The sequence below is a fragment of the Cervus canadensis genome, chromosome 2 (genome assembly GCF_019320065.1).
Source record: "Cervus canadensis isolate Bull #8, Minnesota chromosome 2, ASM1932006v1, whole genome shotgun sequence".
Lineage (NCBI taxonomy): Eukaryota > Metazoa > Chordata > Mammalia > Artiodactyla > Cervidae > Cervus > Cervus canadensis.
The window spans coordinates 101,621,411-101,649,373 of record NC_057387.1 but is presented as its reverse complement, the minus strand read 5'-3'; the positions used below and the strand labels follow the sequence as shown (position 1 = coordinate 101,649,373).

The 27,963-nt window shown below is 40.5% G+C and overlaps 1 protein-coding gene, 1 long non-coding RNA gene and 1 pseudogene across 5 annotated transcripts in view; 1 reads left to right on the top strand and 2 right to left on the bottom strand.

The window, feature by feature from the left end:
* The window catches only part of RHBDL2 (rhomboid like 2), a 54,267-nt gene that overhangs the window by 8,797 nt on the left and 17,507 nt on the right, over positions 1–27,963 (bottom strand). For 3 of the 4 annotated variants that reach the window (XM_043461838.1, XM_043461839.1, XM_043461837.1), the window contains 5 exons: positions 22,425–22,690; positions 19,437–19,585; positions 17,632–17,744; positions 2,359–2,459; positions 699–759 (listed from right to left, as the gene is read on the bottom strand). In XM_043461838.1, coding sequence (XP_043317773.1) covers positions 699–759; positions 2,359–2,459; positions 17,632–17,744; positions 19,437–19,585; positions 22,425–22,670 — 670 coding nt within the window. In that variant the 5' untranslated portion in view covers positions 22,671–22,690. The remainder of the gene's footprint in view (positions 1–698; positions 760–2,358; positions 2,460–17,631; positions 17,745–19,436; positions 19,586–22,424; positions 22,691–27,963) is intronic. The other variant, XM_043461840.1, reaches the window with a different exon arrangement.
* LOC122437194 overlaps positions 1–27,963 on the top strand; it is a 52,654-nt gene that overhangs the window by 15,523 nt on the left and 9,168 nt on the right. The gene's annotated exons all lie outside the window — the stretch shown is intronic.
* LOC122437192 lies at positions 12,122–14,643 on the bottom strand (annotated as a pseudogene).

Sequence of the window (27,963 nt, the reverse complement as noted above, 5' to 3'; positions counted from 1 at the left end):
AGTCAGAAATAAATAGGGCTTCCCTGGTAGCTCAGTGGTAAAGAATCCACCTGCCAATGTAAGAGACACGGGTTTGATCCCACATGCCATGGAGCAACTAAGGCCATTCACCACCACTATTAAGCCTGTGCTCTGGAGCCTTAGAACTGCCGCTACTGAAGCCCGCACATCCTAGAGCTCCTGCTCCTCAACAAGAAAAGCCACTGGAATGAGAAGCCCAAGCGCTGTAACTAGAGAGTAGCCCCCACCCCCTATAACTAGAGAAAAGTCCACGTGGCAACAGACCCAGCACAACCAAAATAAGTAAAGTTGAATAATTAATTTTTTAATTTAATAAAAAATAAATGACAGCAGAAAGTAACACAATGTAAAGCAACTATACTCCAATAAAAATTTTTAAAAAATAAAAATATAAGTGATGGTATTGTGGATGAAGTGGACGGAATGCCTCGAGCCCTACTCTGTTAACTCCCCACACCCCAGAAACAGGCACCTCTAAGAACCACCCACCAGGGTCTGTGAAAATTCCACTCATATCTTTCTACTTCGGGCTAGTAGCCGAACCACTGTTTCAGACTCTGGACTAACGGTCATCCTACATGTCCATCAGGATGTGTAGGATGTGTTTGGGAAATAAGGCCTTCTGAAGGTTGAACCCATAAACTTGAAGATGTGAAGTATTCACAAAACACACTTACTTATAAGAACGATGATGAGTAGTCTGACAACTCCAAAAGCAGGAATCATTTCTTTAAAATTCTTACAAAGAGATAAATGACAGTAATAATAACATAAGTTATCTATTGGCAAAGGAAATCTCAACTGTACGCCCCCTCCATCTGCTTTTTCATTTAAAATAAAGTGTGTCAGATGTTTGCCAATCAAAGCACCGGTGTTAACAGTTGTTTTCAAATGTATTTGGGAAGTACAATGCCAATATACTTTGGAGTGAAAATGAAACATGATGTTCCTTGATATAGCAAGAAATACTCTATAAGTAATAAAAAATCAACTCTTAATATGTCACAAATAGTTAATAGATGCTGTCAAACTAAATCTGGTGAAAATATTTCCAGGTTTTTGGTTTAATATTCACTTGATACAGCTTTACCCTCCTTCTAAGTAGGAGTTAGCAAAAACAGCTAAAATTTGAGCATTACCTTGATTTTTTTTTTAAGATAATCTTTAAAAAATTTAAAACACTGGTCCAAAAACACTCAGTTTAATTTTAGTTTCAAAAAGCCTCAGACCAACTTGCATTACCCTCATGTGTTGCTAGAGGACCAAGCAGACTCAGAAAGACACCTCCACTTCAACCCAAATTACCTGTCCCTTCCCTTTAAAGTTATTAGCTCTCTTCCCAGAGGGAGATGCTAAAACATCTGTGTTAATTAAAAATCAATTATTTTCAAACTGTTGTGACCAAGACCTACAGTAACAATTTACTTAACAATCCAGCACACACACAAACAGTACTTACTCTTTATTACACATGATGCATACTGAAATTTTTGTGTAAAAGGATTTTCACAGTCCCTTCAACTGAGTTCACAACCACTAATGTGATGCAACCCAAAGTTTGAAAAACACTTTTCTAAATGACTTCTAGTTTTGGAACAGTTTTTTAATTGCTTCAAATTTTTCCTCTTAGAGTATTTTTAAGGCACACCTACATGGTTAAAGGGATAATTTAATCAGGATTTTATCCTGTTTTTAAGTTATTGGCATCTCACATACTATATCATGGTTGTGTAAAATGGTATGCCAACTTTGGAGGCATTTATATATAAAAATGTAAAGCCTTCACCCAGTAAATCCACTTCTAGGAATTACAAAAAGACAGGGGAAAGAACATTTCTGACAGCATTGTTTTGAAATGTAAAAAGCTGTAATCACCCTGAATCTTTTCTTTCAATTAAAAATTGAACAAGTAGGGCTACTATATAGAAGGTGCTGTGGAGCACTTGAAAAGACTGAGGTGGATTTCTGTGTCCTACTCAAGTATCCTATGAGTAGATAGGATACTTTATGTTAAGATGCAGAATAATGTAAGGGTAGTTCCATTTTTGTAGTGTTACTATTGGTAGAATTTTGAATACATACAGAAAACATCTCAACAGATGTATATCAGACTGGTAACAGATACTAAACTGGGGGCTTTGACTTTTCTGTTTTTCAGTTTTGAACATTATTTAGTATTTATTACTTTTGAGATCAGAGATGAAAGGAAAACTCTTGTGGTCAGATGGAAGATGTGTGCTTAGTAAATATTGATAAACAAGAGTCCCTGAACCAAATACCAGTAATTATTTAAAATTATTTCTTAAGGTCCATAGATTTGTTTCCCAAAATTCTTACCACTAGAACATTCATAAAATAGCCTCCCATCAGAGCATAGACTCCTCCTGAAGCACCCACAAGAGATTTGAGTGGGTCAAAGATGGAGCTGGCAAGGGATCCTAAAGAAATGAAACACAAAGAATTTCAGACATGACTATAAGAATCATGAAGGATAAATCTTTCTAATCTAAGGTAAAAGTTGGGGAAGCTTGGGCCATTATATTAACAAACAACAAATTCACTTTGTTCCTTCCATACTAGAAAAGTATAGCCATGTGATCTCTCTCAATTATTATGAAACATTAAATGTTCAATATGAAGACAATATAACAGTGACAAAAACAAATACTCTGAAGCCAGAGTTAGCAACTGTGTGACTTGAGCAAGTTTTTTAATGTCTCCCTTTGTTTCCCTTTCTATAAAAATGGAGGTGTTAAATAAAACTTACTTCAGTGGGTTGTCAGGGGAAATAAACGAGTTTACATGTACATCATGATTAGAATACTCTGACATGTGTTATATACTTGTTAGCTGTTGTTTCAAAATATCCTACACGCTTAACCAAAACTATCAAAATACCTGAGACATTCCAATATTTTATTATCTATGGGCTAGCTTTCTCATGGAGTCAAGATGTAGTCTCAGAATCCTTCTTAATATACCATTCAATCAGTTTCACCAAGCAAGATGAAATTCTGTTTGCTAATTCAATCTTACCTTGTCTGAACCAAAATAAGTCTTTAAAACCACCTTATGCGAACTCTGAAGTGTTCTCTATACTGCTTAGTTCTGTCATTCCCTTGCCTTCAAGTCCCTCCTTCATTTTTTAAGATACAGTGCAATTCAGTACCTACTTTAGGACTGCCCTAGTGGTCCAGTGGTTAAGAATCTGCCTGCTAGTGCAGGGACAGAGGTTCGATTCCTGGTCCCGGAAGAGCCCACATGCCATACCCTAGAGCTCATGCTCTGCAACAAGAGTAGCCACTGCAATGAGAAGCCAACTACAGAGTACCCCCAACTCCCCACTCACCACAACTAGAGAAAGCCCAGCAACAAAGACCCAGCGCAGCCAAAAAGAAATTAAATAATTTTTTTAAAAAGTTCTCATTAAAAAGTAGCTACTTAATGCAAAAAAGGGGAAGTGTCTGACCTTAGAAATCACAAATGTATGATCAAACAGTTATCAAAAAATGCAGACTCTAATAATTACTGTGATTTTTTTTTTAATGTGATAAATTTGCTATGGAAGCACTTAAGAAAGAATGACTTTCTGAGCAGAAAGGTGGGGGCCCTGCTACTCTGAGAGGAGGGAGACAGCTTTTTTTTTTTAATTAATTTATTTATTATAATTGGAGGCTGATTACTTTACAATATTGTGGTGGGTTTTGCCATACATTGACATCAATCAGCCACAGCTGGATTGTCCCAGCGCACCAGCTTTGAGTGCCCTGTTTCATGGATCGAACTTAGACTGGCGATCTATTTCACATATGGTAATATACATGTTTCAATGCTATTCTTGCAAATCATCCCACCCTCGCCTTCTCCCAGAGTCCAAAAGTCTGTTCTTTATATCTGTGTCTCTTTTGCTCTCTCACATATAGGGTCGTTGTTACCATCTTTCTAAATTCTATATATATACATTAATATACTGTATTGGTGTTTTTCTTTCTGACTTACTTCACTCTATATAATAGGCTCCAGTTTCATCCACCTCTTTAGAAGTGACTCAAAGCATTCTTTTTAATAGCTGAGTAGTATTCCATTGTGTATATGTACAACAATTTTCTTATCCATTTGCCTGCCGATGGACTTCTAAGTTGCTTCCATGTCCTAGTTATTGTAAACAGTACTGCAGTGAACATTGGGGTACACACGGGGAGACAGCATTTTGATTAAATTCTGAAGACACTTTAAGATTTGGACAGGAAAAAAAGGGGGAAGAAGGCCAGGATTTAGGGATCTGGAAAAGCAAAGACATAGAAACAAAGTTATATGGGTTACTAAAGATCAGTGAGAAGCAGTCCGTTAGGGTTAAAGCAGTTGTTCTCAAATGTTAACCTACAAGCTAGAGCTGGGGTAGTTGTATCTTAGTTATGAGAAATTTATTTTTAAAATATAGATGTCCACTTCTGGCCAAAATGAAGTAACGGGACAAGATTTTTCCTCCTGCTTGAAAGCAATGGACAAAATATATGAACTAGTGGTCTTAAAGATACTGGACATCAGATAACAAGGGACAATGAACCCTAAGAAACAAGAAATAAATGAGTTGACTAATTGCCCAGCTTACTGCCTTGAGAGAAACTGCAGGTAGCTGGGCATGAAGGGGAAACCTAGGCAGATAACAGTAAACTTCAGGTTGATGAGATAGAGTCTAGAGTCTAGGTCTATATGGAGCTCAGCAGCTAGAGTTCAGACTCCTTCCAAGTAACGTAACTGAGTCACAGAACAAATCTAAAGAATACTTACATGAATACAATAATACCCACCATCCAAAGATAAAATGTCTAGCATCCAAACAAAAACTCAAGACATGCAAAGAAGCATGAAATTGTGACCCATACTGAAGAGAGAAAAATCAATTAAAACCTACCAAAACTAAAAAAAAAAAACCTAAAAGTAAACTTATTTATGATCTAGCAATCCCACCCAGAGGGGACGATAACTTGAAAAGATACACGCACCACAGTGTTCATTGCAGTACTAATTACAATAGCCAAGGCATGGAAGCAACCTAGATATCCATTGACAGATGAATGGATAAAATAAGATGTGGTATATATATACACAAGGGAATATTGTTGTTTAGTCGCTAAGTCATGTCTTGACTCTTTTGCAACCCACTGGACTGTAGCCCTCCAGGCTCCTCTATCCAAGGGATTTCTCAGGCAAGAATACTGGAGTCGGTTGCTATTTCCTTCTCCAGGGGATCTTCCTGACCCAGGGATTGAACCCACATTTCTTACATTGCAGGCAGATTCTTTGCCACCAAGCCATCAGGGAAGCCTCACAATGGAATATTAGTCAGTCATAAAAAAGAGTGAAATAATACCATTTGCAGCAACACAGGTGGATGTAGAGATTATCATACTAAATGAAGTAAGCTATACAGAGAAAGACAAGTACATGATATTGTCTATATGTGGAATCTGTAAAGAATGATACAAATGAACTTATTTGTAAAACAGAAATAGACTCACAGGCATAGAAAACAAACTTATGGTTATCAAAAGGGAAGGGGGAAGATAAATTAGGAGTCTGGGATTAATATATACAACTATTATATATAAAATAGATAACCAACAAGGACCTACTGTATAAAACAGGGAACTATACTCAATATCTAGTAGTAACCTATAAGGGAAAAGAATCTGAAAAAGAATGTGTGTGTGTGTGTGTTCAACTGAATCACTTCTGTACTCCTAAAACTAACATAACATTTTAAATCAACTATATTGTAATTTTAAAAAACTGACATAGGTGTAAGATTTAGCAAATAAGGGCAATAAATAATTATTTCAAATATAGTCAATGTGTTCAAAAGTTAAATAGCAATAAAACAGGCTCAAATCAAATTTCTAAAGATGAAAAGTACAACATCTAAGATGAAATAATAAAGTAGTTGAGTTGATTGACCGATGAGACATTGCAAAAGAAAAGCTTAGTGGACATGAAGATGGGGCAATAAAACTGTCCAAAATAAAACACACAGGGGCTTCCCTGGCAGTCCAGTGGTTAAGACTCACCACTTCCACTCCAGGAGACACAGTTTCAGTCCCTAGTCAGGGAACTAAGATCCCCCATGCCGTGGGGTTAAAAAAAAAGAAGAATATTTTTTAATACATACAGCATCAATGAGCTATAGGTCAATTTCAAGCAGCCTCATAATATCTATAATAATAAGTGCATAATTGGAGTCCCCAGAAAAGAAGAATGAAGGCAGATAAAAATTACTTGAAGAAATAATAGCCAAATTTTTTCCAAAGTTTTATGAGAACTATAAACGCACAGATCCAAGAACCTCAACAAACCCAGCACAGGAATCATGAAGAAAACTACAAGGCGTAACAAAATCACATCTTCAAAACAGTGACAGTCTTAACAGTAAAAGGCTTCATACTGAGAAGCAAAAATAAGGATGACGAGAGATTTATCATCAGAAACAATGCAAATGAAAACAGTAAAGCACCATTTTAAAGTAAAGAAAGGAAAATACTGTCAAGCTAGGACTCCAAACCTCAAAATATATTACAAAAATGAAGGCAAAAGACAGATTTTCTTTTTCAGACATACAGAGGCTGAAATAATTGATGACTAGCATTTCCATGCTATAAGAAATGTTAAAGGAAATCTTCAGGAAGAAGGAAAAAGATGTTAGATGAAAAAATAAAGCTACACAAAGGATAAGGGAGCATTAGAAATGGTAAGAACATGGGCAAATATACAAGATTTTTTTATTACTTAAATCTCTTTACAAGTTCATTGTTTAACAGTTAAACTATTGGACTACTAGAAATAATAAGTGAATTTATCAAGCTTAGAGGGTACAAGATCAATACCGAAAAGATCAACTGTATTTCTGTGTAATAGCAATGAAAATCAGGAATAGAAATTTTAAAAATAGTACTACCATTTGCAGTACATCAAAAATATGAAATGTAGAAATAAATATGACCCCAAAAATGTGCAAGCCCTCAATACTGAAAGCTAAAGAAGATGCTGAAAGGAATTCTGAAAGACCTAAATAAACAGAAGTCCATACCTAGTTCGTGAGTTGGAAGACTCTGATATTGTTAAAATGTCAATTCTCCACCAGTTGATCTAAGGATACATTGCAATCCAAATCAAAATCCCAGTAGACAATCTTATAGAAATTAACAAACTGATTCTCAAGTTTACATGGAAATGCAGAGGACCTAGAATAACCAAAACAACTTGAAAAAGAGCAAAGTTGGAGCACTGAGGTGTCCCAATTTCAAAACTTAAGAGAAAACTACTTAATCAAGATAGAATGGAATTGATGTAAAGATATACAAATATATGAGGGAAACACAACAGAAAGTCCAGAAATAAACCCACATATATATATATATGGACAACTGATTTGGACAAGAGGCAAAAGCAATTCATTAAAGAAAAGATTATCTTCTCAACCAATGATGCTGGTACAATTAGACATTTACATGCACAAACGTGATACTTCAGTCCATACCTTGTACCATGTATAAAAAATGGATCATGTACCTATATGTAAAGTCTAAGATTATAAAACTTCTAGAGCAAAATGTAGAGAAAATCTTTGTGATTTTAGATCAGGCAAAATTTCTTAAATATGACACTGAAAGCATAATTCCTAAAATTTAAAAACTGATAAATTATACTTAATCAAAATTCAGAAATTTGAGTCTTCAGAATATACTATTAAGAGCAAAAACAAGCAACAGACTCAGAGGCAATATCCAAAAGTCATATATCTGATAAAGAACTTAGAATATATAAGGAATGTAAATCAATTTTTAAAAATATTTGTTTGTATCTGTGTCAGATCTTAGCTGTGGTTTGTTGCGGCTTAGTTGTTCTGCAGCATGTGGGATCTTAGTTTCCCAACCAGGGCTCAAACCCGTGTCCCCTGCATTGAAAGGCAGATTCTTAACCACTGGACCACCAGGGAAGTCCCTAATTCAATTTTCAAATTGGCAAAAGATTTAAACATATACTTTACCAAAGAAGATGTATGGGTAGCAACTAAGCACATTAAAAGATGCTCACCGTCATTGTCATTAGGAAATGCAAATTTAAACCCAATGAAGTACCTTTATATACCTAACAGATTGGCTGAAATTAAAAGGCTGATCATACCAAGTGTTGATGAGGATATAGAGGAGCTGAAATTTATGGTGGGGATGTAAAACTATACACTTTGTTACCATATGACTTAATTCCACTCACAGATATTAATATATATACACAAGAGATCCACATAAAAACCTGTACACAAATATTCCTGACAGAATATATTCATAATAGACAAAAGTGAAAACAACCCAAATGTCCACCAAATGGTGAATGGATAAAGAAAATGTGGTATATCCATACAATGGAATATCATCCAACAATAAAAAGGAATGTAGTACTGATACATACTACAACATGGGTGAAGGATGAAAACATTATGCTTTAAAAAGATGTCAAGAAAAGACCACATATTTTATTATTTCATTATATGAAATGTCTAGAATGGGTAGATATAAAGAGACAGAAATTAGATTAGTGGTTGCCTAAGGCTAGGGAAGGGATTTGGGGTAAGGAGTGGGGAGTGACTGCTAATGGCTACAGGGTTTCTTTGGAGCACAAAAATGTTTTAAATTTGGATTGTGATAATGGGTGCATAACCCTGTAAATCAACTAAAAAACATTGAATTATACACTTTAAATGGGCACATTATAGGTTGTACGAATTATTGATATATCTTAGAAAAGCTATTTTAAAAGTTTGATAGTTTCTCAAAAGTTAAATATAACCCTATGATAGAATCCAGCCATTCTGTTCCTAGGTAAGCATCCAAGAGAACTGAAAACATTTGTCCACACAAAGACTGTACTGTGTTCATACTAACTTCATCTGTAATAACCCCAAACTGGAAACATCCCAAATGTCCATCAACTGGAGAGTGAATAAACAAATTTCCCACAATGAAATACTACTCAGCAACAAAAAGGAATCATCTGTTTATACACAACAACATGAACACACCTCAGAATAATTATGCTGAATAACATAAGTAACCAAAAACAGTACATGTTTCATGATTCCATTTATATAAAATTCTAGAAAATACAAGTTAATCTGTGATGATCAATGGTTGCCAGGGGAAGGCAGGAGGAGGACAAAGAGAGGCAGGAAGAAGTGATTCCCACAGATTCCAGGAACTCTGAGGGGAGTAATGTTCATTACCTTGACTGTGGATAGTTTCACAGTTATATACACGTATCAAAAGGTCAGGAGTGGACTTCTCTGGTGGTACTGGATGAGAATTCACCCGCCAACGCAGAGGACGTGGGTTCCTGGTCCAGGAAGACTCCACGTGCTGCAGAGCAGCTGAGCCTGTGCCCCCAACAAGAGAAGTCACCCCAACGCACCAGAACGAAGACTCACAACTAGAGAAAGCCTGCGTCTCGCAGCAAAGACCCAGCGCAACCAAAAATAAATAATCTTTAAAGGTCAGCAGTTATTATATGTTGATTATACCTCTCTAAGGGCTTCCCTGGTGGCTCAGTGCTGGAGATTTGCAGGAGACGCAGGTTCGATCCCTGGGTCAGAAAGATCCCCTGGAAAAGGAAATGGAAACCTGCTCCAGTATTCTTGACTGGGAAATTCCATGCAAGAAGCTTGGCAGGCTGCAGTCCATGGAGTGGCAAAGAGACAGACATGACAGAGCAACTAAACAGCAACAAAAAAACCTCACCGAACAGAAAAATGAGAAAGCAAAAAAACCCCCACAGATCCTAGGGCCATGTTCTTGGAGATTCTGATTCAGTAGATCTGGGTGCGATCTGAATAATTTTAGTTGTAACAAGTTCCTCAGGTGATTCTGATGGTCAGTCAGATTGGGGGACCCAGGTCTGGAGTGCAAGCCAGTGGTCCTCAATTTTTATGAATCACCTGTGGACTTGTCCAAATGCAAATTCTGGTTAGTAGGTCTGGTGTGGGGCCCCAAAATTCTGCATGTTAACAAGATCTCAGTTGAGGCCAGTGCTGCTGATTCAGTGATCACACTGCCGGGAGCAAGGATAGGGAAACTAGAATTATGTTACATATGAAGGAATCCAGGAAAAAAGCAAAGCAATGGAAGAAATAGGTGAAAGGGGTCAAAAGGTAAAAATAAAGTATTAGGAGACTGCTTCCCTCATTTAAAAATAAAAAGCAAAGCAAGAAAGACACTAGCAGGAAGAAACTTCATAGGTGATAGATGTGTTTACGGCATAGAATGTGGTGATGGTTTTATGGGTGTATACTTTTCTCCAGATTTGTCAAGTTGTATACATTAAATATATACAAAATTTTGTATGGCAATTACACCTCAAAAGTGATTTTTTAATGTTTTATGTTATATAAACATGTCTAACATCTTCATATATATTCTTTCCCTGAAGAAAAAGGAGAAAAGAATAAAGGCAGTGGGGCCAGATGGTGGAGGGTAATACAGAGCAATCTCAGACATTTCAGGGACTTTCTGGTCCAGTGGTTGAGAATCCATGTTCCAATGCAGGGAACCTGGGTTAGTTGCCCCATGGCAACTAAAGCCCACCTGCCACAATGAAGACCCAGCCCAGCTCCCCTCCCCACCCCCCAAAAAAAAAATTCTTGGATGTTTCAACTTTCTATCAGCCACTGTAAATGTTTTAGGAAGGATGTGTTTGAGGAAGGTGACCAGCAGCAGTGTGAGGGAGAGACCGACACAGCAAAGAGATACCTGCCAAAAGGTATTGCAAAAATAGGCAGGGGATGTGAACAGGTTATTCACGTTCTCTCTACGCTGAAACTGGGGCACAGCTGATTCCACAGGTTGAAACCCAGCTGTGGGGGAAGATGCTGGAGCCAGGAAAAACGAGCGTGTGCAGGAACACAAGGAGGAGGTGGAACAACAGCATCCACAAAGGCGGGAGGGAAGTAAGTTGGGTAGCTGCGTCACTAGACTGGCCAAGCCCATCTCTTTACTGCATCTTTGCCATGGCTTCCCACTCTCCATCCCCACTGCTCTAGGAAGCAGGCACAGTTGTGATTGGTAAAGTTTTGAGCACTGCCATGGGTCGGATTGGGTCCTCCCCCTCCCCAAAATATGTTTAAGTCCTAAACCCTAGCACCTCAGAATGTGACCTTATTTGGAAACAGGATTGTTACAGATGTGAGTGGTTAAGAGGAGGTCATATTGGCCTTGAAAACTAATACAACCACCCTCTGCAATATAGGTATGCTGCTGCTGCTGCTAAGTCGCTTCAGTCGTGTCCGACTCTGTGTGACCCCATAGACGGCAGCCTACCAGGCTCCCCCGTCCCTGGGATTCTCCAGGCAAGAATACTGGAGTGGGTTGCCATTTCCTTCTCCAGTATAGGTATATTCACTTATAAATTACACATATTTATGTATGTACTACTACTTTAATGTTTTGTAAAATCACAAACATAGAATTTTTAAGGATGGGACATACTGGTAACATGATACTTTTAAATTATTTTTTCTTCATTAATGATACAGAAAGTTCTTATCAAGAAATAAGAAAAATGGGGGAAACTGAAATGCATATTACTAAGTGAAACCAATCTGCAAAGGCTACATAGTGTATGATTCCAACTATTTGACATTCTGGAAAAGGAAACAATGGAGACAGTAAAAGGATACCCTTTATAATACTATATATAGATGGATACATGTCAGTGTACATTTGTCCAAAACCACAGAATGTACAACACCAAAGATGAACCCTAGTTTTAAAGGACTTTGGGAGATTATGATGCCATCAATGTAAGTTCATCAGTTGTAACAAATGTACCATTCTGTTGATAATGGAGGAAGCTATGCAGGTGTTGGGGCAGGGGATGAATGGGAAACTTCAGTACTGTCCTCTCAGTTTTGCCATGAACCCAAAACTGCTCTAAAAATTAGTCTTAAAAAAAAATCTTTCAGTGAGCAGTGTTAATTAAATAAGGGCTTCCTAGGTGGCGTTAGAACCCTCCAGCCAATGCGGGAGACATGAGACACAGGTTCAATCCTTGGGTCGGGAAGATCCCCTGGAGGAGGGCTGGCAACCCACTCCAGTATTCTTGACTGAAGAATCCCCATGGACAGAGGAGCCTGGTGGGCTACAGTCCATAGGGTCACAAAGAGTGAAATGACTGAGGCAGCTTAGCACGTATGCACATTATTAAATAAGCATTATTGTATTTTAAAACCCTGGTTAAATATCATGCCACAGAAATGCAGAGATTTTTTTTCAACTCAGCAGAGTTTTACTTTAATGTTACATTTGCTCATAAATGACTCTGAAAAAGCTGATATGCAAGAGACTAACATGCTGTGGTCTAAAGCAACGTCAAGGCCACTGAGAACGTCCTTCAGGAAAAAGACTACTCTAAATCTCCCCCACCTGGGGCAAGAGCACCAGAAGGGGGTACTGGGACAGACAAATAAACACACGTGGTCTTAGCTTTGCCACCAGGGCTGGCGGCCCAGGACCCCAAGGCACATGATCAGAGGTCGATTGCTTGGAACTTCCAAAGCCTCCCAAAGGTTTGGGTCTTTGAGGGAAAGGCTGAGGTTTTGGGAGGGCCCATGTGCCAGCTGGAAGGGCCCTCAGCCAGCTCCCTCCTCCCACTCCAGCCCCAGGGAGAGCCTCACTCCCTGCTGGCCAGGCCTGCTGGGCCCTGGGATGGGGGCAGGCTTTCACCCCAGCAGCCCCTGCCTAAGGGACATTTTGGTGTCCCCTGCCACGCAGTGTCAGATGCTGAGGCCTGGCAGTGGCCCTGAAGCAGAAATAAGCCAAATGCACGTGAAACGGTGACTGTCCAAGACACTCTTAGTTATACCGGCACAGGGTTGTCATTCTTCCCAGGGGGTGGATTTGTGATTGCTGGGCCTTAGGAAGAGAGAGTGAGGGGCTGTTGAGGCTCCTTGCCAGGGTGGAACAGCAGGTAGGAGGAGGAGGCAAGGGTCCCGAGGCAGGGGGTAGGGGCTTGGCACCTGCTGCTAGGGGCTGCCGGTACCTTCATGTTTATTTCCAGAGTGCGGGATGCTCTGGGGAAGGTGGGGCACATGGTGCTGGCAGCCTCTACCCAGTAGTGTGTGTGTTGGGGGCAAGAGTGGGGCGGGGAAGGGCAAAGGCCCAAGCACCTGTGGTGAGGCCCAAACAGGAACCTGCCCTAAAGGTGGCCGAAGCGGCCCACCTGTAAGAGAGCCCTGCTCCCAAAGGCAAAGGGCCAGCCCTGGGACTTCCCAGGCATGGGCAAGCCAGGCTGAACCTAGCCACAGCAGGAGAGGCGAGGGAAAGTGGTGGTAATGAACAGTGGTAGAGCAAGTGGGCACAGACTTGCACAGGGCAGGGCACAGTGAATGCGGGGTGGGCCCAGCGGCCAAGGCCCATCCATCAGAAGGCAAAGTAGCACTCCTTGGGGTGGCCCACATGGTCCAGGCAGGTACATTGGCTCATGGGCAGGGGTCCACACATCTGCACCAGCAGCTCCTCCTCCAGGGATGGAAGGTGGTCCTGGATCACCTCCCCACTCATGAAGCCCTGGCTGTAGTCCCAGGCTTCAGGGGCTCTGTCCACCGTGTACCAGAGCTTGAAGCGTGCAGAATGTTTGTTCCTCAGTTTGTCCAGCTCGGGCTGCTGCACGATGTCCTTGGTCTGGTTGGCAAACAGCAGGTGACACATGGTGCGATCACTGGGGTCCCTCATGATGGCATGGATCACCTGCAGCATTGAGGTGATGCCGGTCCCTCCAGCGATCATGCTCACAGACTTCAGCATCTTGAAGACAGAGTTGGATTTCTTGTCCAGATAGATGGCAGACTTTGTTTTGCCCTGGTAGACCAGCAGCCCATTGGAGCCCCAGCACTCAAATGGTGTCTCCAGTCTTCATGCTTTCCATGTACTGGGACATCTTTCCTTCAGAGGGAAACGTGGGATGGGTGTCTTTAAAGTAAACCTTGATGACCAGGTCCACAAAGCCCTGGTCGTCATCACTGGAAACGGGCGTGTAGGGCCAAAGGACCAGGTTCCTGTTGATTTGAGCAGAGAGGTAGATGTGCTGGCTGACGGGGAGGCCCCGGATGTGCTGGGGTGACGGCAGAGCAAAGCAGAGCCTCCGAGTGTCCTTGCTGATGACCTCCTTGATGAGCCACAGCAGGTACTTGCCGTCCCAACTCTGGAGCCTGATGGCCGGAGCGAAGCAGTGGAACAGCTTCCCGAGGAGGCTGCACCGGAGCCAGACTGAGGAGAGGGCCACGTAGCCCAGTGTGCCCAGCTGGGCCCCCACATTGGCACCACTCTGCATTCGCTCCACAGCCGCCGCCACCAAGCCCCGCAAAGATGTACTTTTAAGTTCAGTTATTTTCCATAGAAATTTTTTTATTAATCACTTAAAATATGAAATTAAAAAAGTGATGTCCAGTTTCAGCTGGAAGAATTGCATCAGTGTGTGTGTGTGTGTGTGTGCGTGCACACACACATGCACGCACATACACACTCAGTCTTTTCAGTCACATCTGACTCTTTATGAGGCTATGGACTATAGCCCGCCAGGCTCCTCAGTCCATGGGATTCTCCAGCCAAGAACACTGGAGTGGGTTGCCATTTCCTTTCCCAGGGGATCTTCCCCACTTAGGGATAGAACCCACGTCTCCTGTGTCTCCTGCATTGCAGGCAGATTCTTTACCCTCTGAGCCACCAGGGAAGCCCCGTCATTGTCTATGCTTATTCTAGTTATCCAAAAAATTTGTTGTAATATGGCAATTAATTCCCACCTTCCCTAACATCAGTCAGTTGTTCTTGCAAACTAATCAGAAAGTGTTAACAATCAGTAAGTTTAAAATTGACTAAAACTCTCCACTGAGAAATTTTAAATCAGATGAGAAAAGTGTTTGCTGGCTTTTTTAAGTGTGAACTTAAAAGAGTTACTTCATCTTCTTCAGCAGCAAAACCACATTATGATGGAATGATTTCCAATAGCCAGTTTTCAAAATGCCCTTTTCAGAGCAGGCGTGTTTTTGGAAAAGCAGTTACATTCTCACTTCTTAAGAGAAAAATACTATTATGTCTTCAAAGGGACATATTTTGTGTTTGTTTTTCAACATCTGTAAAGTAGCTTACTAGTGAAAGCCTTTTGTTATCACAGGAAAAACAGACACCCAACTGTTTTTAAAGGAAAAATACATCAACTAATCAGTAAATGAGCAAAAAATGAGAGGAATCCCTCTCGCTGATTTCAGGACTTACAGCTACAGTGGTACTGACTGTGTGGTACTGGTAGAGAGAGAGACACATTGATCAGTGAAACAAAAAGGAGAACCCAGAAATAGTTCCATGAAACTACAACCACCTGATTTTTGACAAGGTATAAAAGCAACTCAGTGAAGGAAGAATGGACTTTTCCAGCAGTTTATTCTGAAATTCACAGACAAAAAGAAAATCTGAACCTCATGCTTTATGCAAAAACTAACCAACTCAAATAAATCACATATTTAAATGTAAAGTGCAAAACATAACTTTAGAAGATAACATAGAGAATAAATTCAAGACTTACGTCTCAATGAAGAGTTCTTAGACATGACACCAAAAGCATGACTCATAAAAGGAAAAAACTGATAAACTAGACCTCATCAAAACTAAAAACTTTTGCTCTGTGAAAGACTCTGCTAAGACAATGAAAACATAAGCTATGGACTGAAGAGAATATCTGTAAACTACATATTCTATAAAGGACTAGGTCTGGGATATGTAAAGAAGTCTTAAAATTCAACAGTTAAAAAAAATCTAATTAGATAGTGGGCAAAATTCACGAACAGATATTTCACTGAAGAGGATACGTAAATGGCAAATAAGCACATGAAGAGATGTTTAACATCATTAGCCACTAGGGAAAATGCAAGGTAAGACCATGATGAGATCACACACATGTGAGCACAGCTAAAATTAAAAATAGTGAGAGTGGACTTCCCTGGTGGTCCAGTGGTTAAGAATCCACCTGCCAACTTAGGGGACACAGGTTCGATCCCTGGTCCAGGGAGACTGCACATGCTGCCCGGCAGCTAAGCCCATGTGCCACAGCTACGGAAGCCTGCGTGCCTAGAGCCCGTGCTCTACAACAAGAAAAGGCACCGCAGTGAGAAGCCCGCACACCACAGCCAGAGTAGCCCCCACTCGCCACGACTAGAGAAAGTCTGGGTGCAGCAGCAAAGACCCAGCTCAGCCAAAAATAAATGTTTTAAAAAATAGTGACAACACCAGATGCTGGTGAGGATGTTTAAAACTGAATTGCTTACACAGTACTGGGAGGAAAGTGAAATGGAACAGCCATTCTGGAAAACATTTTGACTGGTTCTTAAAGAAACTAAATATGCAACTACCATACAACTCAACTAACTTGCTCTTGGGCATTTATCCTAGAGAAATGAAGACTCAAGTTCACAAAACTATACTTGCGTTTTTAAAAACCTGTGCACAAATGCTTACTGGAACTTTATTTGTAATAACCAGAAACTCAAAACAATACAGACATCCTCCAGTGAGTGAACAATTAAACTAGTGGTAGTATTCCATCCGTACCATCGAATACTACCCAGCAATAAAAATGACTAAACTATTGATATATGCAACAACCTACATGACTCTCCAGAGACTTACGCTGAGTGAAGAAGCTAATCCTAAATGGCTATACACTATGTTATTCCATTTATATAAATTCCATTTATATTCTTTTTTTTCCATTTATATTCTTGAAGTCAGAAAATTATAGAAACAGAGAACAGATTAGTGGAGCTGCCAGGGGGATGGAAGAAAAAGGGGTATGGCTATAAAAGTGAAACTGTGAGGAATCTTTGTGATGTTGGAAATATTTTGTACTTTGTATCAGTGTGGACATCCTGATTAGAATACTGTACTGTGGTTTTGTCAGCTGTTATCATTGGGGGTAACTAGTTAAAGGGTATATGAGACCTATAGGTATTTCTTTCTTACAGTGTGAATTTATAATTATCTCAAAAAGTTTAATTTTTTGAAGTTTCTAATAAATAAATGGATAGATAGGAATTCTTTATATTTCCTGCCCACACCCTAATGAATTTTTGGCATACTCAATTTGAGAGATCATTGGCATATGCTGCTAGTCTCAGGATGCTAGTTCCTACCCAGTCTTTGGGTTCCTTTAGCTATTCTCAGTGTTCTCTTGAAGTTATCTTTCTTAAATGCAAATTTGATCATGTTATTTCCCAAAATCATTAGTCTTGGGACATAAGGACCTTCTGGCTTTATCCTTTATCCAGTATATACACCTGAACACCAAAGTACTTACTCACAGTTTCCAATTGTGCAGAACTCTGACTCTGAGGTACCTGAGAATGGGCACAAAGACCTCTCGATATGCTTATCTCTAGTTAACTAACTTCTAAACTTACCAGGTGCCCTAGCATATATTAAGAATGCCACAAATCTTGATTTAAAAGTTTATTACCTTTGCTTATTAACTCCTAAGAGTCCAAAGATGTTGATTCTGTGTTATATTCGGAACACTAACCTGCTATCACTCCTGCCAGGTACACCAGCCCCACTCGGAGGCCTTTGTGGACCATTTCCAAGGGGATACCCAGACTCAGCTGCATAATAAGATTCCCCAGGATGTGTTGAACTCTGCGGAGACAAACACCATTGTCAAACATTATGACTAGCACAGGCAGTTATTTCCTTGGGAGGTTAACAGGCATTGATATGTTGTTTCCAGTTAAGAACATGCTTAATGTGAATTCCATTTTCTAATTTTTTTAGGTGACTTTTTAAAGAGATAAAATCTTACATGGAGCTTCAATATGTGAAGCAGATAAAAGGACATTTTAGAAATATTCATTTACTTTATAAGTTTTGTTTTACAATAATTACTGATAATGTCAAACAGAGAGCAGTGAGGAAGCTTCAAGGAATGGAATATAAGCTTGCAGTTATGGGTTTAGCTGACAGTTGCCATCACATGTCAGCCTCAGCACTTGATTTTGTTTTAGTTGCACAGTAATATTGAGAGAATACTAATTCACTCATATTGAGTTGAAATTTCAGTAGGTTTTTAAACATCTCTTGCAAGCTCAGGGTAGTCTTTAATAAAACAGAGGTGGTGGGACTTCCCTAGTGATCCAGTGGCTAAGATTGCCCTTGCTCCTAATGCAGGAGGCCTGGATTTGACCCCTGGTCAGGGAACTAGATCCCACATGCCACAGCTAAGACCTGGCACAGCCAAAGAAATAAATAAAACAGATATGGCAGGAGAAACCTCATTCCCATTCCCAGTTCTGTATTTAAAAGGTTTTAAGTTTACCAGAATGGAAAAAAAAAAAATGTTTACCTAGTAACACTAGCTAAACTTGGTTTCTCTCACATAAATATACTATGATTTGGTATATAACATTGTTGAGTAGAAATGCTTTTTATTATAGTTTATAAACATGGAAAAATATTTTTAAGTGAAATTGACATTATTTTGCTTGTCAAACCCCACAAGCATCTATGGAAACTCTCTGAATGTCATTTGGCAAATTTCCATATAACGGTAATCCTTAATTTAGTTGCTATGTAGCAAAATGCTTTAGTTTTTTTGAGGGGGCATGGTGAATCAGAATTCTGAGCGAGGTCATAAAAGGCTATTAGCATTTAAGAGACTGTAAGCAAAACTGAAAGGCAGGCACTGCATCACCTATTGCTTGTATTATTCTAAATAAACTATTTTACACCCATCAAAATGTTGATGAATTACGTTTTTAACTTTGGCAGAGGTGGGGAGGAAGGCACTGGCAATTCACATTTTAAAGGGAACATTTAACACCACACAACTTGGGGGACACAATTCTAGTTTGGTGATAATTTGGTCTCTCCTCATTTATTTTCCTACATAAATACCAGTAGTAGGCAGTTACAATACAATACAAAGTACACTGGACTTGGAGTTAACACTAATGGGTTGAGATCTCACTCTACAAATGACTATATCCCTTAAGCCTCACATAAAACAGCACAAGCAGTTCTTGCCTAGTCCAAGGGTTGCATCAAACAAGATTATGGATATAAAAGTACCTGATCAATAATATACCACCTATAGCACAGGGAACTGTGCTCAATATTCTGTAACAACCTCATTGGGAAAAGACTTTGAAAAAGAATAAATACATGTACATGTATAACTGAATCACTTTGTTGTACACGTGAAACTAACACATCATTGTTAATCAACTATAGTCCAATATAAAATAAAAAGTTAATAAAGTACCCAACAAATGTTCAGGGTTATGGTTACTTACAGTCACCTCTGACATCAGTGACTCAACTGTCATTCCTTACCCAGCATGAACCAGCATGTATGAGATAAATCTCCAGGCTTCCTCCCGCTTCTCAGGACGGTAGATAAAAGGACTCTCCAAGATGCCTGTGTCCAAGGTGATCCACTGTTTCTGAGGCTTCCATACAGCATAGTAAATAAACAGCGCCAGCTGACAGGGAGGGACAGACACTAAAGGTAACCATACCTGCTGCAGAAAGCGGCCCCATTAAAGCCCACGGGCACAACCTCTGTTTGAAACAATTTGCTCTTAAGAGGGCCGCTCTACAGCATGTGGTCAGATGGCAGGAATTCAATTCCCTGCTGTATATCTGGACCATGTAACTGTAGGCATCTCCTACTTCCTCCAGCAATTAGGAGCAGCCCTAGACCAACTTCAAAGAATCTTTCTTACACCCACTTTCCCCTCCTCCTTTGCCCTCCTCTTCCCACCTTCACCATTTGACCATTCATTTACAACTTAATATGAAATTAGGTCACTGCTGGCTTCTGAAAAATAGAGGAGGGAAAGGGAAAAATAGTAACTTTACAGTGGGAAAACCTGGCAAACATGGCCTTAACCAAGTGATGAAGGCTCATGTCACAGGGATGTCATGGGGATGTCCCCCATTCCCTAATGTGATGTGATGAGAAGGGTTCTTCACTTATGTGGTCTTCCTCCCCCAAACTCATAACTCCAGTCTAACCATGAGAAAAAATATCAGACAAACCCAGACAGAGGGACATTGTATAGGATACCTGGCCAGTACTCCTCGAGACGATCAAAACCATGGAAAGCAAAAAAGACTGAGAGAGGGTCAGAGATCAGAGTAGACTGGGGAGATGTGACAACTAAACACAGTGTGATACCCTGGGTTCGAAAGTACAAAAGGGACAGAAAGAGGTTACCGATGGAAAAACTGGCAAAATTCAAATTAAGCCTGGAGTTTAGTTAATACTAATATATCAATATGACAATAATAATAAATAATAAATCAATATGACAAATGTAAAACTATGGAAATGTAACATATTAACATTGGGAAAAATTGGGTAAGGGGCATAAGGAACTGTCTTACTATCTCTAACTTTTCTATAAAGCTAAAATTACTCCAAAATAAAAAATTTCCTTAAAAAAAATTTTTGGCGGCACCACTCGGTCGGCAAGATCTTAGTTTCTTGACCAGGGATTGAACCCAGGCCCCTGCAGTAAAAGTATTGAATTCTAACCTCTGAACTGCCAGGGAATTCCCCCTTTTCTTTTTTTAATGTACGGTCTATCACCTCCAGCAAAATATTGAGTAGAAATGGTGATAATGGGCATTCTTGTCTTATTTCTGATTCTAAAGGAAAAAACGACTTTAACATTTCACTGTTTGTAGTAGTAAGCCCCTAAGATGGACCTCAAGGGTCCTCACCACTTAATATTCACACCCTTGAATAGTTTCCTCCTTCAGTGAATCAGGGCTGGTTTCTGTGTCTGCCCTAACCAAAACAGCATTGACAAAAGCTTCTTTCAGGAACACCACATTTTGGCCTTATCTTTATATAAGCCATAAGAGGTCAGGTCCCTGTGATAGTTAAATTTTTATGTCAAGGTAACTAAACCACAGTATTTGGTCAAATATCACCCTACATGTTTCTGTGACTTTGAATAAAGCAGACTGCCCTCCGTAATGTGGGTGAGCTCGTATCAGTTGAAGTCTTGATAGAAGAAGCATTCCTTGAGCAAGGAATTGTGCCAACAAGTGGCCTTTGGACTTCGGCTCACCCCCAGGCTGCTAGTCTGCTGGCCCACCCTGTAGGTAGTAAGTTTGCCAAGCCTCCACATTACATGAGCCAGTTCCTTAAAATAAATCAATCTCTCTCTCTCTCTCCACATATGTGTATAGATAGATGATAGATTGTGTGTGTGTACATCCTATTGATGATGCTTCTTTTAAAGAACCCTGACTAATAGTCCTTGATTAAAAAAAGTTGAGGCATCAGTGGGAACTAAGAGAATAACATTAGGAACTTCCTAATACTCTTTAAGTTGGGGCTTTCCTGGTGGCTCAGAGGGTAAAGAAATCCACCTGCAATGCAGGAGACCTGAGTTCAATCTCTGGATCCGGAAGATCCCCTAGAGAAGGGAATGGCAACCCACTCCAGTATTCTTGCCTGGAGAATTCCATGGAGAGAGGAGCCTGAAGGGCTATAGTCCACGGGGTCACAAAGAGTCAGACATGACTGAGTCACTCACACACACACACACACACACACACACACACACACACACACACACACACACACACACACACACACACACACACACACACACACACACACACACACACACACTCAATGCTCCTAAGTCACATCCCACAGGCAGCCATCCTGTCAGTTCCTTTATGAGGCATCATGGTGTGGGAGAAAAAGATGGGTGAGATAAGGCTCAGGAGAAACCCAGTCCTGGTCAAATAACTAAGTATGTGGCCTTGGGCAAGTCACCCCACTCTTTTCTGGAAAACAAAACAGCTGACTGGACCAGAGTCTGATACTCACTACATGCTGCCCAGAGCCAACATCATTAGTAGATCCCAGTTCCATTTTTTCCTACTGAAATCTGGAGGCAACCTATAGCTCTTTTAAACATACAGCTCCTGAGAGACCTTACCAATCAATCAAAGTTGGTTCCTGCGATCAAACCAATTGGAAACCCAGAGATCATTTGATCTCTAAAGCCCCCACCAACTAAAATGAAATGAAGCCACTGCAGTTGTGGTCACTGCTGGGCAGAGGAGTTGTTTGAAAAATAACTCAACACTTGACTGAAAGTGCCTGGGAAGGCAGGAAGAACCCAGGAACGGAACTCTGAGGAGGACGAAGTCGGGTTCAGTGTGTGCCGCACTTGCCACCCCCAAGCTCTCTTCATGTTTCCCAGTCTTTCCTCTAGATCTGACCCAAAGCCCCAGTGTATCTGCAGCCCCCCCGGAGTCCTCACACCGGTGCACACCACCCGGCATGTTTACCTCGGCGATGCTGATGGAGATGATGAACACAGGGGGCGGGAAGCAGTTGGCTCTTTCCAGGTATGTTCTTCGCACCGGTTCAGGAAGCATCCATTTTGAGACAATCCTGTGGACCTTTCTAGGCTTGAAGGGGTCTTTATCTGCCCCGCCCTCTCTCATTTTCTCCTCTTCCAGCTCTTCCTTCATCTCTCTATCCATATTCAGATTCATAGCCTCCTCTATCTCCAAATCGTGAGCAGCAGCCATTGTCCTGGGTCCTCCTCCACCTGAAAGGAACAAGACCGTCAGGGGAAAACAGATGACCCTATAGTCTTTGGGCCGTAGCTCTGTCCTGGGTGCTCTGGCACAACCATTGGTTTCCAGTGCCTTCCCCGTGAGTCAGTAGAAGGTGGCTGAAGGTCTGTTGCCCAAATACACGTAATATCCATACCCTCACCATCCGAGTATAATCGTGAGAAAGTAGTTAGTTCTCCCCAGCTGAGGAAGAGGGCTTCCCAGAAGTCACTTATGGAATTACCTACTGTCAGCACCCAAAGGGCGGACTGGAGCTTTGGGATGGCAGCTCTACCTCATACACGCTTTCCTTCCCCTCTGCCACGGACTCCCAAGGCAATCATTACTGTAAGAGAACTTTGCCACAAGGCGATGCATCTCAGAGTCTAAGCCACGCACATGCGTAAACGAATTCAGTGTTGACTAGCTTCAGTAAATAGTCTCCTCTCAACTCTTAGTTTCATCTTGCTTCTACTCCCGAGCCAAACACCGGTCTCTGGTTTCTGATTCCAAATCAAAAATTATTTAATGAGCATCGACTATGTATCAGGTACTATGCTGAGAGGTACTAAGTATCAGGCACCCATTTTAGTTTTAAAAATTACCCCCCCAAAAAAAAAGATTTAAAGCCACATCTTCTCTTTGTAAATTATCAGTGTCCTTTCTAACATGCCACCGCTGCCGTTGTGGCACAAGAGTTAAGTGGGCCATTGCTCCCTGGTCCTCCAGGGGCAGCGCTGCAACTCTCGCTAAAACACATCTTCCCAACAACTCTTGGACATCTGGCACTCTTGGCTGAGTTCCTACTAATTTCTACAGCCAGTATCCCCTTGAACTCAATCCTCAATATCCAAACACTCAAGCATTTATGCAACAGATAGCTGTTGAACACCTACTATGTATCAGGCGACCATTCCTATCCCAAAGTGTTTACAGTGTCATGGAGGAGGCTGAGGTCAAGAAAATCACACAAATAATTGTGTAGTTACAGCTATGCTAACAGACACCAAGCAGATGCAGAAGTCACTGAGGCAGCGTGTCTGCAACAGCGAGGCCTGGACCACATACTCCCTCCTCTCCAGGTGTCATGGTGCTATCTGTACCGTCTTTCTCCTTTTGGTTTAGTTAGTTCTGTTATATTTTACTCCTGGTTGAACTATTTAATCAAGTATTTTCATAGTCAAAAAATGGATTCTCCAGGCAAGAGTACTAGAGTGGGTTGCTGTGACCTCCTCTGGGGGATCTTCCCAACCCAGGGATCGAACTCCGGTCTCCTGCATTGCAGGCAGATTCTTTACCACTGAGCCACCAGAGGAGCCCCTGGCAGGGATGGGGGAGGCTCAAATACATTAAAGGAAGAAAATAATGTTGCCAGACACTACATAGAGTACAATCTATTTTTTTTTTAAAAAGTAATGTATTGATACACAGGGAAAAAATCTGGAGAATTAACCATGATGATATTTGCATGATGGGATTTCACTAGATTTTTGCCCTTTATGTAGGAGTGGTCCACATTTTGTGGATGCTGAAGCTTAAACAATATGGGGGAGGGAAGCTTAAACATATAAACATTAAACATATAAACATTAAAACATATAAACATATAAAATTAAAATTATAAAATAGAAAAACTATAAAAGTACTTAGAGTGCTTTAGAAGAAGCCTGTGTAAGTAGAAATCTGAAGCTTAAGCTTTGTTAGTATCGCAGATAACCCAGCCAAAACAATCTTAAAAAAGAAGAACAAAACAGGAGGTACCACATTCTCTGATTTCAAACTATAATTTAAAAAACTACAGTAATCAAAACGGTATGGTACTGTCACAAAAACAGATACAGAGCAAAGGAATTGAATAGAGGCCAGAAATGAACTCACACCTATATGGGCAATTAACCTATGACAAAGGAAGCAAGAATATACAATGGGGGAACGATAGCATCACACCACATACAAAAATAAACTCAAAATGGATTAAAGCCTAAAATGTAAGACCTGAAACCATAAAACTTCTAGAAGAAAACACAGGCAGTCTGCTCCTTGACATCAGTCTTAGCAATATTTTTTCTGGATATGTCTCCTCAGGAAAGGGAAACAAAAGCAAAAATAAACAAATGGGACTATATCATGCTATAAAGCTTTTGCACAGCAAAGAAAACTACCAACAAAAGGAAAAGGCTGCCTGCTGAATGGGAGGAGATATTTGCAAATGATAGATCTGACAAGGAGTTAATATCCAAAATATACAAAGAACTCATAATACAACCCAACATAAAAAACAAACAACCCAATGGAAAAATGGACAGAGGACCTGAATAGATATTTTTCCTATAAAGAAGACATACAGATGGCCAATAGACACATGAAAAGATGCAGATCACTAATCATCACGGAAACACAATCAGAACCACAACAAGGGGAATTTCCTGGCATCTCAGCGGTTAGGACTCCACATTTTTCACTGCTGTGGCCCAGGTTCAATCCCTGGTCAGGAAAATAGACCCAACAAGTCATGCAGTGCAGACAAAAATAAACAAACAAAAATCAAAACACAATGAGAATCACTTCACACCTGACAGAGTGGCTGTTATCAAGAAAGACAACATAACAAGTGTTGGCCAGGATGCTGAGAAAAGAGAGCCTTCATGCACTGTTGGTAGAAATGTACATTGGTACAGCCACTGTGGAAAATAGTACATGGTGGTGGTGTAGTTGCTAAGTTGTGTCCAACTCTTGAGAGTTGTGTCCAACTTTGAGACCCTGTGGGCTGTAGCCTGCCAGGCTCCTTGTTCACAGAATTTCGCAGGCAAGAATACTGGAGTAGGTTGCCATTTCCTTCTCCAGGAGATCTTCCTGACCCAGGGATCAAATCAGAGTCTCCTGCACTGCAAGTGGTTTCTTTACCAACTGAGCCACCAGGGAAGTCCATGGAAAACAGTATATGGATTCCTCAAAGAAAAGTAGAATTACCATTAGATCCAGAAATTCCATTTCTAGGCATTTATCCAAAGAAAATGAAAAGGTACCTCTCTGTTAAATGCTAAATTATTTACAGTAGCTAAGATATGGAAGCAATCTAAGTGCCCATTAATAGATGAATGGATAAAGAATATGTGGTATGCATACACATGCACACACACACAGAGGAATATTTCTCAGCCATGAAAAAGAATAAAATCTTGCTATGCAACAACACGGATGGACTGAAAGGGCATTATGCTAAGAGAAATGAGTCAGGCAGAGAAAAATACTGTATGACTTCATCTATATGGGTAATCTGTAAAACACGTGAACAAACACAACCAAACAGAAATAGAGTCATAGATACAGAGAACAAACAGGTTTTTGCCAGAGAGGAGGAGGTTGGGAGGAGGTAAGAAAAAGATGGGAGATAAAGAGGTACATTTTAGTTACAAAATAAGTGTCACAGGAATAAAATGTAGTGTGGGGAATACAGTCAATAACTGTGTAATAGCTATGTATGGTGACAGATGACAACTAGACTTTTCATGGTGATCATATTGAAAAGTATAGAAATAACAGATCACTATGCTGTATACCAGGAATAACAGTGTTGTGGGTCAATTATTTCAAAAACAAATAAAGTCATAGAAAAAAAGACCAGACACATCAGATACATGTGACTACCAAAGGTGGGGGTGGGAAGGGGAATTAGATGAAGGTAGTCAAAAGGTACAAATTCCTGCTGCTGCTGCTCACTCAGTTGTGTCCGACTCTTTGCGATCTCATTGCCTGTAGCCTGCCAGGCTCCTCTATCCATGAAATTCTCCCAGAAAGAATACTGGAGTGGGGTGTCATTTACTCTTCCAGGGGGATCTTCCCAGCCCAGGGATCGAACCCACATCTCTTACCTCTCCTGTAGTTATACATATGTACTGGGGATGTAACACTACAACATCATAAAGATAATTAACACTGCTGTACATTATAAATGAAAGTTGTTAGAATAAATCCCACTAGTTCTAGTCATGAAGAAAAATATTGTTTTCCTATTTCTTTAATGTTGTGTCTATATGAAATGATGGATGCTCACTGAATGTACTGTGGTAATCATTTCATGATATATGTAAGTTGTACAACAATCATTATGTTGTACACCTTAAACTTAAAAAATATATATATATAATAAAAACAGAGCCATCTGTATGAGACCTCTCCTGGACTCTAAAGTCTCAAGCACTGTACTATTTCTTCCCTTCCCTTGTGGGTCAATGTCTGAAAGATGAGTTTGTACCCACTAAACACCTTGTCATCTGCAACCCCGATCAAAACTGCTCTGCTAAGTTATGCCCTTTAAACAAATCCACTTCTGTTGTAATGTGAATTCTAACAAAGTGTGCAGAGCAGCCCAGTCTCTTCAAAGCACATCGTCATGCAAATCTCACGTACTCCTTTGAACAATCTGGGAAGAAAAGGCAAGCAATATTCCCAATTCTCACCTTCCACTTTCCTAACTGAGCTTCCTGTTGAAAACCCTTCATCCCTGCCTTTCATCCCAACCACATTCCATTGGCTAACTTTTCCCCACTACCCAGCCACAGGCATCCCTCTGCGCGCTTCAGTGACACTGTCCTCCTGCAACTGGCCTTCTCTAACTCGGTGGGAAAAGGCAGTGTCGAGGTCGCTAAAGGGCAGGTACACAGGCTGGACAGATCTGAGGAATGGCCATGTCTTATTTTTATATGCCACCCCAGTAAATAGCCCTGGATCTGGGACTGTGAGCCATAGAATGGGGGCTTCTCGGGGTGGGAGGCAGGGGGAATGGAGAAGTATATGTTTAATGGGTACAGAGTTTCGGTTTGGGAAGATGAAAAAGTTCTGGAGGTGGATGAAGGTGATGGTTGTACAATGTGAATGCTGTGAATTAATTATACACTTAAAAACAGTTAAAATAGTAAATTTTATGTTATGTGTATTTTACCACACACACAAACTAAATAGTAATAATAAATTTTCAAGGTCACTGGAAAGACTAGATAGAATATACTGTTTGTCATCAGCATGTGCTTAATCAACAGTACCCAATGTTACTGACGTTTTCTGCTTAGTCCAATGTAGCTAAACTTCCTCTCATGCACATGCTCAGATGCTCAGTCATGGCTGGCTCTTTACGACCCCATGGAGTATAGCCCAGCAGGCTCCTCTGTCCATAGGATTCTCTCAGCAAGAATACTGAAGAAAGGTGCCATTTCCTTCTCCAGGGGATCTTCTGACCCAGGGATCAAACCCACGTCTCTTATGTCTC